Source organism: Solanum pennellii, chromosome 4 (assembly GCF_001406875.1).
Source record: "Solanum pennellii chromosome 4, SPENNV200".
Taxonomy (NCBI): Eukaryota; Viridiplantae; Streptophyta; class Magnoliopsida; order Solanales; family Solanaceae; genus Solanum; species Solanum pennellii.
In genome coordinates this window covers 620390-634955 of record NC_028640.1, presented here as the reverse complement: position 1 = coordinate 634955, position 14566 = coordinate 620390, and the positions used below count along the sequence as shown (strand labels likewise).

Here is a 14566-nt window from a genome sequence, read left to right as displayed (position 1 = left end):
TTAAGCGCACAGAGTTCCAACAGAAGATACTCTGTCGGCCCATTTTTTACGCGCACAGCACGTTCTCACTCACCTCCCACTAACTTATATTCCTCCGTTATAATCCGTCACCGTTAAAAATCCTACGTGGCATGTACAGTTGTCATCACAGCCCCGTCATTTTAAACAAAAACTCTATGTAAAAATCTCTCATTGTGCGTATCTTAGCACAACATCCGCCAATTTCTCTACCATACGCATTGATTCGCCTAGACGACCGGCCAACTCGCCGGTGTTTTTCCCCGTCGAGTACGGGTCAACGACTTCCTTTTCTCCAGATTTAACAAACTTACCAGAAATTTCTCGAGAACAGTCTGTTATTTATTTTTATAATATATATATATACAAACACATATATTCCTGCTTCGGTTTCATCAACGATACAGAGAAAAAACTGCACAGTGAAAGAGAAGAGAAAAAGATATGAGTGTTGATTACTATAAGACACTGAAAGTGTCACGTAATGCAAGTGAAGAAGATTTGAAGAAATCGTATAAGAGATTGGCCATGAAATGGCATCCGGATAAGAATAGTGAGAATAAGCAGGAAGCTGAAGCGAAATTCAAGCAGATATCTGAGGCTTATGATGTGCTGAGTGATCCTCAGAAGCGTCAGATCTATGATATATATGGTGATGAGGCACTGAAATCTGGTCAATTCGATCCATCCTCACCTAGTGATAGAAGAGGATTTAAGTTCAATTCGCGTGATGCGGAAGATATTTTCGCGGAATTTTTTGGTGGATCGGATGGGTATAGTAGGAGTACTGGTGGTACTGTACGGATTAGGAAAGCTGCGCCGGTGGAGAACAAGTTGCCGTGTACCTTGGAGGAGTTATACAAGGGCTCTAAGAGGAAAATGAAGATTTCAAGGATTGTTCTTGATGGCACTGGGTAAGTAAATACCTTACATTATACAAACACCAGCTAATATTTCTGAATAACATCCTCTATCCATATTTGCTATTAGAATCTGTTATCTAGTTTTCTCAATAAGAAATTTGCATTACTTTGCGGAATGAATTACATCTGGCCTATTGACGGGGATAATTCGAGTTGATAGTAGTGATTTGATCTTTTGTGTGGTGATTTTGACAGAACATTGCCTAGTAAATCATGTCCATCAAGGTTGGTTATAGTTTTCATATGAATCTGGATCCTTAGGAAACTACTCCCATGTCTCAACCACTTGAAACTGTGCCTTTGAGATTATCCCACAGTAATGTATCAGAACTGTTCATCATATGGGGGTTATGCATGAATTATATAGAATGAGTGAATGATATTGGTGACTCGAGGGAAAATTCTTCTTTGATTATCATTGGTAAAAGTACATTTAACTTAAAATTATTTGTATTAGTTGGGATAGCAACGATGCACGAATATAAGTGGTTTGTGTAGTATGAAATTACAGAGAAGAAACAAGATATCAAATTCCAGAGTTGATGATACTGTTTTGAATGTGTAGATGTGATGTTACAGTTGGAACTAAGCCGAACGAGTTTTTTGCTTTTTGACCATTTAAAATCAACTTTTTTCATCAACCCTTTGCTAACTTGTGACAACTAAGTTGTCCTTAATATGCTCTTACCATCTGCTTCTTGATAAAATGAGTGATAACTCTGGATGTTAGTCTAATTCCTTTGTGTGGACTGGTGGGAGATTGATCGCTTATTTATAACCCAATTTCCGAAAGTGAGAGACTTATTGGACATAACTTCTAGGAGTTACCTTTTTGGTATAACAGAGAATAGTACACTTGGTTTCGGGAGAAAACCTTTTAGATATCTCTTCAAGCTCAACGAGGAAAATGATAATATGTTCTTTGAAGCTTTCATTTTGAAAATGATGGAATCTGAGGTTAGGTTGCATGCACACCACCCTCCCCAGACCCCACTTGTGGGATTACACTATGTATGTTGTTGTAAAATTGAAATTTTTGTGAGTTTGCGGACTGTAGAATGATTTGTTTTAAAATAATACAACATCTTTGTTGCTTATCGATCTGAATATTATCTGAGGTAGTGTTTTTCCCTATATTTTTACATCCAGTTAGTTAGACTTAATAATTCAGATGCAAGACTACTCTTTTGCTTTGAGGAATTACATATTGTTACTGTTACAAAACACGTGCGCTTCTATCATCTATTATTACTTAAATCTTCCTATGCAACAATACTCTTTTGTTTTGAGAAAGTGCATATTTTTACTGTTAAGGAGCATCTGCTTCTATCCTCTATTAGCACTAAACGAAAATTAAGATAAGCACGAAAATGAAAGCTTCTATAAATACAGATACACCCAATACGTCGAAACTCATTGCCCATGGATAAAGAAAAACCGTTTCAACATCAAAAACAACAAAAACTAGAGCAAACATATAATAACGGATTCGAAATTGTAACCAAGCATCGCCCATTGGTTCTATACCCGACTCATAAGTAGAAAGTTTCTCTTGCCCTTTGCTAATCGGGGCTAACACTCCGGAAATGAAAAATACCAAAATAGGAACAAGGATGGATATTATTAGAAATGCCCAAAAAAATCATATTCGTAAAGCAGAAACATAAACGCACTCCTGTGAACGTGGAAAATATACCAGATTCAATTGGTCGATTCGAATTGGAATTGTCAAGTCATCCATAGCTATTTAGTCAAAACAAGAATTTATTTTGGTCGAACCGACTAGTTTGCTTTGTTTATTGGTTTATTGTAGGGCATATCTCATTGCAAGATTCATTGACTGGAATCCGATTTTATTTCCATTATACTTATTTCCATTTTATTTAGTTAGTAGAACCTTCTAACTATATATTACTCTTCGACAAATTCTCCTGTTTCTCTTGTTTTTTTCTCTAAAGACGGGGAATTCTAAATTAATTACTTATCTGATTTCTTCTTTAACTTATCTGATTTCTTTAAAGATTTCTATTTATTTCTATAAATGGAATTATTTCTATAAATAGAATCAGGAGGTCTTTATTTTCATTTTTTTCTTAGTGATTTAGAATAGAACACGTAATCAAATAGAAGAGAATGTATAGGAATTGCCATCTCAAGATTTAGAAGATCTTGTGTTGGTATATTCCTTTTATTATTATTGAATTAATATTTAATAATAGTATTAGGATTCGAATCCAGGTGGAGGGGTTTTTCTTGGTTGAATACAGAAAAAGAAGACTACCTTTTTTGTTGTGCTTCGCTAGGTCGAGGTAAGTAAGGTATACGAAGGAAAAGCCTATTTGACAATGAAAGTGACCAAAGATATTCATTTTTCAAAAAACTTTAGCTTGTACACAAATACAGCAGGCCTTTCCTAAATCCATGTGAATTCCTCGTCGTAGTTTTGCATTTCACCAGGCCCGTGAAATGAGTTGACTTCCAAAATTCAATAAGATTGGGGATATCAAAAGAAAGGGAGTCTCACTAATTCTTTTATTGTAGATATGAATATGTAATTCGCCTCCGAAGATTAATGACGAAAGGTTGGTTTGTTTATCTGCAATTGCAAAAATCAATATCTATTGGATCCATTGATATGCGTTTTTTCTTTCATCTGCTTAAACGATTGCCCGTGAGTAAACTTATAGGAATAATTGGATTTCATTTAGTTACAAGCAAGAAATAATAATGAAGAAATCAAAACTACTTTTCCTACAGAATATAAGTTTTTTAACATTGCTTAGTTATGATCAGTAGGGTCTAGGGAGGTAGATTAGTCATACTGCATGTTCCTTTCCTGGTTGCAATGATGATATAGTTTCTGACAAAAAGTACAGCTGATGGGAGGACAAAAATCCTGGCTACTAAAGCAGTATTGCCTTTTTGGAGGTGAGGGGGTAACACAGAAATGACTTAACAGTAAAATTCTGTGAACATGTGATTCTACCGTTGCATGTATTTAATATAGAAGTTACAACTAATTAGTTTGCACTTAATGGTTCTAATACTAGTTCTTAGTCTCATCATTTTTATCTTCCATGTGTGAACTATATTTGCAGTAAGCCCACAACTATTGAAGAGGTCTTGGCAATACACATTAAACCTGGTTGGAAGAAAGGCACAAAAATTACTTTTCCAGAGAAAGGGAATCATGAGTCTGGAGCTGCACCTGGTGATCTTATTTTTGTAATAGATGAAAAGCCACATGACGTTTTCAAGAGAGATGGGAATGATCTAGTGATCAATCAAAAAATCTCATTAGTAGATGCTCTCGCTGGGAAAACTATCAACCTGACTGCTTTGGATGGAAGGGAACTCACTATACCAATCACGGATGTTGTTAAACCAGGACATGAGCAGAAAATCCCAAATGAAGGAATGCCAATATCGAAAGAACCTGGAAAGAAAGGAAATTTGAGGATCAAGTTTGAGGTTAAATTCCCGTCAAGGCTTAGTTCAGATCAGAAATGTGATATCAGAAGAGTATTGGGCAGAACTGCCGACTACCATGGTTATACTTGAGATTTTACCAAGACTGATTGTTTATGTACATACTTGAAAAGTTTGCGTAAGGTTTATGCTAGACATAAGACAGGAGAATTGTGCATAGTAGGATTACTGTTTTGAAACGATGCCTCTCAAGTTCACTTTTGTTTAGCACCATAAAAGGAGCTAATATAGCAGCTACTCCAGCTGCCCATATATAATTATTACGTTGGAACACATTAGCTAGTTTACTAGTTTTAAAAACTGTGCTATTTTATTTAATTTGGATGTAGATGCTATATATTAAGTAATTGGAGTTGGGAGTAGCTTACTATCTTGTTCGAATTTGATTTTCATCTGTGGCTGCAGATTATGGCAGACTAGTAATGAACCTTATTCGTTTGTTTTTTGACATTCATATATTTGATTTCTGTCCAGATTTTGGCTTTTCATTTTGCTTGTTCACCCAGAATAACACGAAACCTTTTTTTGTTAGTGTTGACATTTATGTAGGGTACGCGAACACACACAGAGGAGAGGGGTCTTTGTTGTATAGAGAAAGATCCTATGAAACACAAAATAAACAAGGCATCTTCTTATTCAAACCAAATACAACAATGGTAATAGTTCTATTGTCACTCTTATTGAAGCAATACTGCTATTTTTTGGTTTCTTAAGCTTTGTTTATTTCAATCTTTTTCTTCAGTCCATCTTTATCTGCTCCCACAAGTTGATCAACTAGTTTCCCTTGCTTTATGAGCACGAACGTTGGCATTGCTTGCACCCCATATTCTTGAGCTACGTCCTGCTTTCAACGAATTAGCAAAACAATACAAAACTTGAAAGCAAAGAATATATAATAAAAACTCGTACATCTAGTTCATCCACATCAATCTTGATGAACACGACGTCTGTATATGTAGAGGCGAAGTCATTGATAACTGGCTCCATGTGTCGGCAAGGACCACACCATGAAGCTGTGAAGTCAATAACAATCTAGCAACCACAAGAAGAAGACTTGTATGAAATATCTTCTTTAAAATATTTGTAAGAAAAAACCATGTGAAATGAATATTACCAACTTGTTAGTTTGTTTCAAAGAATCAAAATGGATTTTCCATGTTGTTGAGGAATGGAAATGAATGACTTGATTCTTCATGGGTAGAGTTAATGCTAGTGCATTATTATTAGTTTGTTTCCAAGAAGAAGAGTTGTTGGCCCCCATTTTCTCAACAATTAGAACTTTGGATTAGTGGAAGAAATCACTTGGCTTACTACTTATAGTTCTTGCTAACGTGAGGGAAAATCTTATTCAAATTGAAGCAGAATATATTCTTTAGTCATTTAACTTGCTTTTTGCATTGGAGCTTCGACTAAATTTAGATCATGCATTCATCAGGGGCGTATGCAAGGGGTGTTACGAGTTCACGTGAATTCATGTTCCCCTCCCAATATTGTTATATTTTTTATAAAAAAAATTGAAATATAGATGTGTGAATTCACACTTGGAGTATCATATCGTGCTGATAATTGGGAGCACCTCCTTTAAGTGAGGTTAGAAATTTGGATCTTATATCTATTTTGTTTTATTCTTCTTTCTAAAAATAGGTAACATAACTCTAACTGATTAATAATAACATTTTTGGCATTTTAAATATACATATTTAAACGATTTCAGTAATAAGAACTTAAATGTCAAAATGACCAAATTTATATCTTAGATCCACCTTTCAGCAATAGTGCATCTATCATTTTAAAATCTTGAATACGCTTCTGAAGGTAACGTTCCTTATCTGTAAGACTCGAATCCACGATATCAGATTAATGGCATATATGATTGTTAATTAAACTCTAATAACACTTTTGCTTTTTAGGTTGATGCTGTACTATACTACACTATTGGGATCATTAGCACTTTATTCTCGTACTCCAAATTATTGCCTAGCTCCTAATTGTTTATTTACAAAGAAAATTTAACAAGTTACTAATAATCTAAGAATTTTGAGAGCTAGGAAACTTAATTAACTCCTTCTCCATTAATTAAAGCAGTTGGTATAAATTAAACTTGCATGATGAAATTTTAATATAATGCATAAACTAGATATATATTAATTCTCATTAATTTTACATTTATAACTCATAAATAAATGGCATCTAATTACAACTTAAACGCAATGCCTCAAAGAAGAAGAAAATTAAAAGCAGTGGGTGCAGCAGTTAGCAACATTAATATACACAAAATAAGAAAAAAAAATGATTTTCCACATAATTTTAATGCATTAGTTTATATTATTTGCTTCAATTAATAATCAGATGTTGTTGCTCTCAAATGCACATGCAAGCACATGTGATCGCTAAATAATATAGTGACATTTCAATGAATTAGATTTATAAAAATCGTAAAATTATGTTTTTGCTATTAAATTCCAAAAGAATCATTTAGAACTCTGAAATTTAGTTCATTTTCTTTTCTTTTAGTAGTTTGGTTGTGATTTTTTTTCTCTCTATATTTCTTGAGTATGAATGTGTGATTAGTTATAGTTATTTTTTAATAAGATATGTATATTCAAAGTCTGATATAGTAAAATTATACTTCTATATATAATTTATTAAGAATTATCGAAAATCAATAGTGAATAAATATCATAAAATAAATATCTAAATACACCTAATATCAATAAGTATTATCGATCTCCTGCTTTTAGAAATGAAATACAACAATGATTTGTATGCCACCCTATCATGGAAATTAGATCGTCTAATTAGTTAAAATTATAAATATATAATTTGTGTTTTGAATAATCATAAGGTGCAATATGTATATTTTTTCTCAATAATTAGTTACAATGGTTAAGTCATATAACTTGACGTAAGAATACATATTACTAAGTGAAAAATTTTAGACAAAAGATGTGATTGTGAGTTTGGTTCATTTACACAATTATTATCTCTTACGAATGTGGTGCAGCAAATAAAGTTATTTCTCTCTTAATCAGATATTTTGATGAGTTCTAGTCTTGAGAATAAAAAAATACATTGATAATCATTTCTCCACGGATAAACCCCTACGCACAAATCGATAATCAAATTCTAATATAAATATCGAACGATTTTTTAAAAAAATAGAATGAATTATTGGTTCATTATAATAGGTTTATTATAATATATCTTATGGTTGGCCAGCACATTGTACAAATGGGTGGTAGTCCTATTTCTTTTTCTTGTGATTAAATGCTCCTCACTTTATTCCTTTTGACCAATTTTGCAAATTAAGCCAACTACGTGATTCTCAATAGTCAATACTTATAATTTATTCCTCCATTTTATTTATGCAACTTCAAAATTAGCAATTTATTTATGAAAAATAATTATAGTTTAAAAATATTATTTAAAAGAGTAATATGTTGTTTTTATTGCAAAAATTTCCCCTCTCTCTTGTTTCATATATATTATCTCCTATATATATATATATATATGAGAGTTTTGTATTTTATTTCAGTTGTATTCGATTTTTTTTTTATATTCTTGTATATATTTGTATTCATACGAATATAATATGCAATATTTTCTCTATCAAATGCATTTGTCTCCAATCAATGAGAAGATGAATGCAATTGTAGTCGTTGTATTTCGAATATAATTGACATAAGTAAATAATATAATGCAAAATAAATACAAAATATAATTCGTTGTATTTCAAATACAATAGGTACTAAATAAATTTATACAATGCAAAAATAAATATAATATACAATATTCTCTCCTCCCCCTCTCTTGATCTCGTTTGCCTCTTTCCTCCCTCTCTCGATCTCACTCGCCTTTCTCATCTTAATATGTATTCATTTTGATACAAATTAGTTTGTAGTTATATTTTTTTTCTCCAAAATCTGTAAAGAAAAATACACTTTCTCCTCTCTCTCTCTTTCTCACAGATATCACTCACCAATTCTTTCCTCCTCCCCTAATATTTTGCTATTATTCATAATTAAGTAAATTATAACTATAAAATCCTATTTAAAATATAATATTTGTTATTTTGAATGTTTCCTTGAGTTTTTGCTTATTTGTTCGTAGATTTTGTTTTTAATGGGCCAATTTGACTTTAGTATGGACTCCTTTTTAGATTTTGAATAAATGGGCTTTGAAATAAATTTGTGGCAACCATTCGGTTTGGGAGTGAAGAGCCCAAAAGTTTGAAATGTTGAAAGGTATTTTTGTGTATAGAAACATATATGAAAAATATTAAAATCGATAAATCATTAATATTTTTTTTTTATTTTGAACAACTCTACTCGACACAATTCATCTTTACAGTGTATTAAGGTAACTTTACAAGCTTTAGTTTTTAATGATTTGAGTTTTTTTTTAACCGATTAACTAATAATACAATAATAAATTAATAGATTATATTTATGACATTCAATATATGGAATTCTTTACTCAAGATTTAGTTTTATACTTTCATTCTAACTGCCTCAAACCTGTGATTATGCTATAAAGTATCAATATTCAATCATTAGATATCTTAATAATTCGATAACGATTTAACATGTCTAACAAATTGATATTCAATAAGTCAAATAAAAAACATAAAAACCTAACGATTAAATGTTAGGGTGTAAATTTCATTGGTGTAACTAAAAAAGGGATAACTATTGTTAAAATTGTTCCTTGAATCATTAACGAACGTAGTGCAACAGATGAGATTATTTCTACCTTAAATAAACGGTTAAGGTTAGTGTTTTGAAGGTAGAAAAACTATTGATACAAAACGATAATAACATTCTACACAATACAAATTAAAAATAATCGAACTTTAATACGAGTATCGAACTGAAAAGGATATATAGTTGGTTGAGATATAATGAGACATGCATACATGGTACGCACGTGGTCAGTGGTGCCCCATGAAAACGATTGTCCACGTGTTACAATTTTGGACACTTATGCTTCAAGCCCAAAGCCCAGCCCATTTAAAGGTCCGTAATTGGGCCCCCAATTTTGTAATCTTATCTGAAAAGAGTAAATGAAAGCGATGTTATGGGCCCGCAGGCCCACTTTTTTCTTTACACCGTTTACTTTCTGCCACGTTAACACAGCCCATCACTATCAATGGGCCCGCTTTTATAAATGGGCCCATGGGCTTAAGAGCTTCTGTGGTATATGATACTCTGCTTGCGTGGCATTTGTCTACTCACTATAAGATTTTTTTTGTGTTTTTATGATGATGGATAAATTATAGTTTTGTAGTATATCTTTTAAGTTATTATTTGGTTGTAAAGTTTGGGATAATTATTTTATGATTAATATATTTTTAAATTTAGGGTAGATTATTTATTTTATTTCTAAATTATTGACAATTTTAAGAGCATTCATTTATTTGACTAATAAAACTGAAATACACATTCGAATTTGGAACATGAATGAAATCCACCTCTAAATTATCGTCAAATTTAGAGGTGTTTTCAACACAGTGCTCAATTTTTCATTAAGAGTCGCATACTTTTACAAGAGTTTGAGATCACTTGATATGCCATGTTGCATATCAACAATGTATCTAAGTTTAGTTAGTTAAGTTAAGAAATGTTTCTAAGGCTATCAATAATTTAAGTACAAAATTCTCATGACAATAAGTAATGAGATAAGTAAAAAGAATCTTTTTATTATTAGTACTGTTATTAATTTATTCTTCATGTCCTAATTGAATGACACACTTTCAATGTCCTAATTAACATATCTAAGTCAAATTACTCTCTTAAATTGGACACGTATCTAATCAAAATTTTATCGAATAATTTATAAAAACAAATTTCAATAACTTTTTGCTTAAATGATCTCGTAGTGATGATAGAACTTTTGTTTTCATAAGTTTACGTCCCTCTAAATACGAAGTCATCTTTATTAGAAAATACTTTAATTTCAACGTGAAACTTTTCAATGAACGAGTACTATTCGGTGCATGTTGAGGTTTGGGACACAAATTTTTGATACACCAAATACCTTGTCGAACATATAAAACTGATCATGTCCAATCTGTAACGCAGGTGGTACATTGTATTGCAACTTGCAAGTGTTAGTTAACTTAGGACCTGTCTCGATACTATTCAAAATTTAAATAAATCGATGAAATCGTTAAAACATTCACTATTAAACCTATTATTATACATATTTTTGAAATTATAACTAATTTTAATATTTAAAAATAATTGAATTCAGTTGAACTCATAATTTACTCATGTATATATTGTGATAAAAAATTGAATCCAAGCTTTATGTAAGTAATTGTGGGATATCATGACTATATTCATTATTCAATGTATATATACTTTAGTCCTATGTAAATATTTTAATAAATAAATATATAATGTGGTGCATTTGCTGTTGCAAATTCACATCTTCTTCTAATTTAAATATTATAATAAAGATTAGGTAGTTTATAACGTTTCTAAAATACATGAATTTTCTTTTACACTTCGAGTCAATGAGAGTAGAAAAAAAGAGCATGACATGACATTACCATAAATAAAAAATCTAACAATAATAATAAGTATCAGTATTTATAACCAATGTTTCATATAAATATCGTTAAAAACTTTAGCGACTCTAGATGTAATAACATTTATTCAATGATCGCTAAATATATTTGTGACACCGTTACATGGAAAAATTATATATTAACTACTATGATCTTGGTTTTGTCTCTTAATCATTGGTAACAATATGAAAACTTGATTCCCTTCAAGAACTTGTGGCTATAACTAGTGTTTGGTAAGGTTCCAAAGCTATTTTCAAATTAAAATTAATTTAAAGAAGTATTGGTTCTTAATGGACTTGGAATATATATATATATATATATAATTTAATTTGTTCCATCAAGGCTACGTGCTAGAAGTGATAGAATCTTTTATTAAAGAACAAATTATAGTAGTTTCTAGGAAGATTTTAGCTATTAAAATATGTTTATAAGGGACACTAAAAGTCTAGAAATGAGACATTTTATAACAATCAATGCATCAGCAAGATGTTCATGTTTTTAAAATAATCCTTGATTCCTGTAATAAAAATATTTAAAAACGATGGGGATGTGTCACAATGTCAAATTTTACAAAATTAAATAAAAGCCAAATTTCAACATCCTTTTTTTAATTTTTTTTTTGTCTTAAAGGAAAATTTGTATCAACTAAAGATTTGTAGAAAATAGAGCAAAAATGTGTATATTGTGTAAATTTATAATCCACTTTTTTTTTTGTCTGAAAGGTAAATTTGCATTAAGTAAAGATTTATAGAAAATCGAGGAAACAATGTTGAGTCTATGTTTAAACTTGAAGTAGGATAAAGGATCTGAATATTTGTTGTAATGTAGTAATTAGAGTCAATTCCTAGATTGTAAGTGTGGTAATCTATATTTTGTCGAGGCTTATAAATCAGGAGAAATCATATAAAGATATAGATCGTAATTTTTTTTTCATCCTTATGATCAGTTGGATGTTTTCACATAAAAATATTTTGTTCTTCATTTTTATTCTCATTGATCCCAACAAAGTTATTACAGTGAAACACATAGCTTAACATGGTCCATAAAAGAGTTAGGGGTGTATAAAATATCAAACTATCATTTATGCAGGTTCAAACCCTAGGTATCGAGAAATTTCTGTTGAGAGCATCACCCCTGAATTGACCATGCAATACGGACACCGAATGGAATAACAAAGATCTTCATCTCATTCCAAATGGACCTATACATACAACATATTATTGGTGTAAATTAAAAATGGAAATGTAGCACAAATGCTTCTTTTCCCTTTATATGATCCTCAATAATGTGAGAACCAAGATTGATCCTCAATTTGAAAACCCAAATTACAAGAATTAACAGGTAAATCATCATGATGATGATGTTCTTCAAGTTTTGGGAAGCATAATGTGTCATTTTCTCGAGAAAAATCAGAGTGTTCTGTCTGAAATACATTTGAAGAATCAGCAGGCTTCAAATATGAAGTGTAATCTCCGTCAGTAAAACGCGGGCTGTCTGAATCAAGAACATCACTTTTTGCATCTTCTTGCTTGCATTTCACCATTGCTAAACTTGAATCAACTCCAATAGAAGGATTTTGAGGTTCTACATGATCAAGTGGACTAATAAATTCTAAAATTTCCTTCCCTTTTACTCTGTTGATCAACTTCTCTTTGAGTAAATGTACCTATTGAACACAAAAGGGGAAAAAAAAGTGAAGACCTAGATCATATTTTGCGATTTTGCACATGTTAGACAGTAGATTTTGAAATTGAAACTTAGAAATTTAAGATGTTTGGTCGCAAAATCTTTTCACTTTATACAAAGTTTGAACTGTGAAAGACATGTTTGACCAAAATCAATAAAACATGGTCAAACGCGCACAAATTGTGGTTTTTGAACTTGTGTTAGGAGTTAGGATATACATTTACTTGGACAAAATTTGAAATTTTTGTGAGTAGAACTCCCAATCACATTTCAAATTTCACGGCTAAACAGATATCACGTAGCATAAATGTTTTCAAAAAATCTACCTTTGTACACTTCTAATAAGTATCATTATTGATATAATTCAAATAATGTATAAATGATTTCTTGACTAAATTTACCTCATTTCTCAAGCTTCCATTCTCTTTGAAGAGACAATCATATTGAGTCTTCAATTTATCAAAGCTAGCTTTAAGGACATCATAATCCTTCTCAAGTTGTTTCGTTTTGCATCGTGCTCGTCGATTTTGAAACCAAATAGCAACTTGTCTAGGCTGCAATCCAGTTTCTTTAGCTAATTGTACTTTCCTTTCAGGTTCAAGCTTGTTTTCTACCTCGAAACTTTTCTCAAGATACTCAACTTGTTTTGGTAACAATCGTCTTTTCTTTTCACTTTGGTGATGATAATTGTAATTGTCATCATTGCTACTACTGTCGTCTTGATCAAGTTGTGCTAAAAAAGACCTCTTTTTAGACTTCTGTACTCGATCTTGATCGAAATTTACCATCGATACAGAGCCTGAAACAGAGCAATGAAGTTCACAAATCTTGGTTCATTTCAATTTCACAAATGCACGACGAGATTACTGGGTGAAAAATCAAACACTCACCAATTAGAAGATGAAAGTTCAGATAGTCAGCTACTAAGAGCTTTTTATATTAACATGTGAAAACAAAAGCCAACTACATATACATAAAATTTGTTATTTTTTCTTGAAATAAAAACAACATAAGTAGGGCACAAGGCATCTAAAAATTGAACAGAAAATTCAATCATTTCCTTGTCAATATTTACAACCTTAGGTCTATAATTGATGATCATAATCTCTTGATTATCGAAGGATCACACACATATCAGTGGTGAAATCAGAATTTTCGTTGACTCAGTTGAAAGTATGTGAAAGTAAACACACGAACTAACTGAAAGGAGTTCAATAACTATACATACATAAACAATATTCAATTTTTACCATGTATAAATAATATAATTTTTCGTTGAAGAAACCTTACCATGAAAAATAGAGGAAGAATTAGATATCCAATTAGAAGTAGGAGGAAGAATTTCATTTGGAAGTATAAAGCCATTGTTAGAACCTTCATGAACTCTTGCTACCTCCATATTATCCTCTAAATTTTTTTTGGTATTAGGAGTTGAGAGGAGGATCAAGAAAAGGAAAATTGGACTATTGAATTGTTACTAAGAAAGTTTGTGATGAGTACTATAAATGAGGATCACATTTAATATTGAGAAAAAGAAGTAGAAGTAGACAAGGAAGATGAGAACTCAACATAGAGAAAGAGAAAAAATAGAGAGGAGATTTTTTGAGGGCTACAAGGAGGTTAATAAAAAGATAACTATATAGAAGTGTGACAAGTGTTGGGAATTAAACACACAACACACACAAATAATCTAGAGAAAAGAGAAACAGAACACAAACGGGACACACAAGAATTTAACGTGGTTCGGTTTCCCTACTCCACGACTGTAACAGGAGGATTTTATTTCACTTGTGCTACTCTGGAATTACAAATACAAGGATCATATTTATAGGAAAGCCAAATGGTTAACCTAGGGTTTCAGTAATGGGTCGGGCCGGCT

General features: G+C 31.4%; 3 protein-coding genes across 3 annotated transcripts; 1 reads left to right on the top strand and 2 right to left on the bottom strand.

Annotated features, from left to right (window-relative positions):
* Positions 1-23: 23 nt before the first annotated feature.
* LOC107017943 (dnaJ homolog subfamily B member 1-like) lies at positions 24-4884 on the top strand. Its single transcript, XM_015218245.2, has 2 exons — positions 24-932; positions 4040-4884. The coding sequence occupies exons 1-2, from the start codon at positions 463-465 to the stop codon at positions 4500-4502; spliced, it is 933 nt and encodes a 310-aa protein (XP_015073731.1). The 5' UTR covers positions 24-462; the 3' UTR covers positions 4503-4884.
* A 150-nt stretch (positions 4885-5034) lies between these two features.
* LOC107017944 (thioredoxin H4-like) lies at positions 5035-5748 on the bottom strand. The gene is made up of 3 exons (XM_015218247.2): positions 5545-5748; positions 5340-5462; positions 5035-5271 (listed from the first exon to the last, which is right to left on the bottom strand). Exons 1-3 carry the CDS (start codon positions 5689-5691, stop codon positions 5140-5142), a joined length of 402 nt encoding a protein of 133 aa, XP_015073733.1. The 5' UTR covers positions 5692-5748; the 3' UTR covers positions 5035-5139.
* A 6419-nt stretch (positions 5749-12167) lies between these two features.
* Positions 12168-14303, bottom strand: HZ24 (HD-Zip I family transcription factor HZ24). Its single transcript, NM_001353495.1, has 3 exons — positions 13978-14303; positions 13089-13486; positions 12168-12667 (listed from the first exon to the last, which is right to left on the bottom strand). Exons 1-3 carry the CDS (start codon positions 14084-14086, stop codon positions 12281-12283), a joined length of 894 nt encoding a protein of 297 aa, NP_001340424.1. The 5' UTR covers positions 14087-14303; the 3' UTR covers positions 12168-12280.
* Positions 14304-14566: the final 263 nt, after the last annotated feature.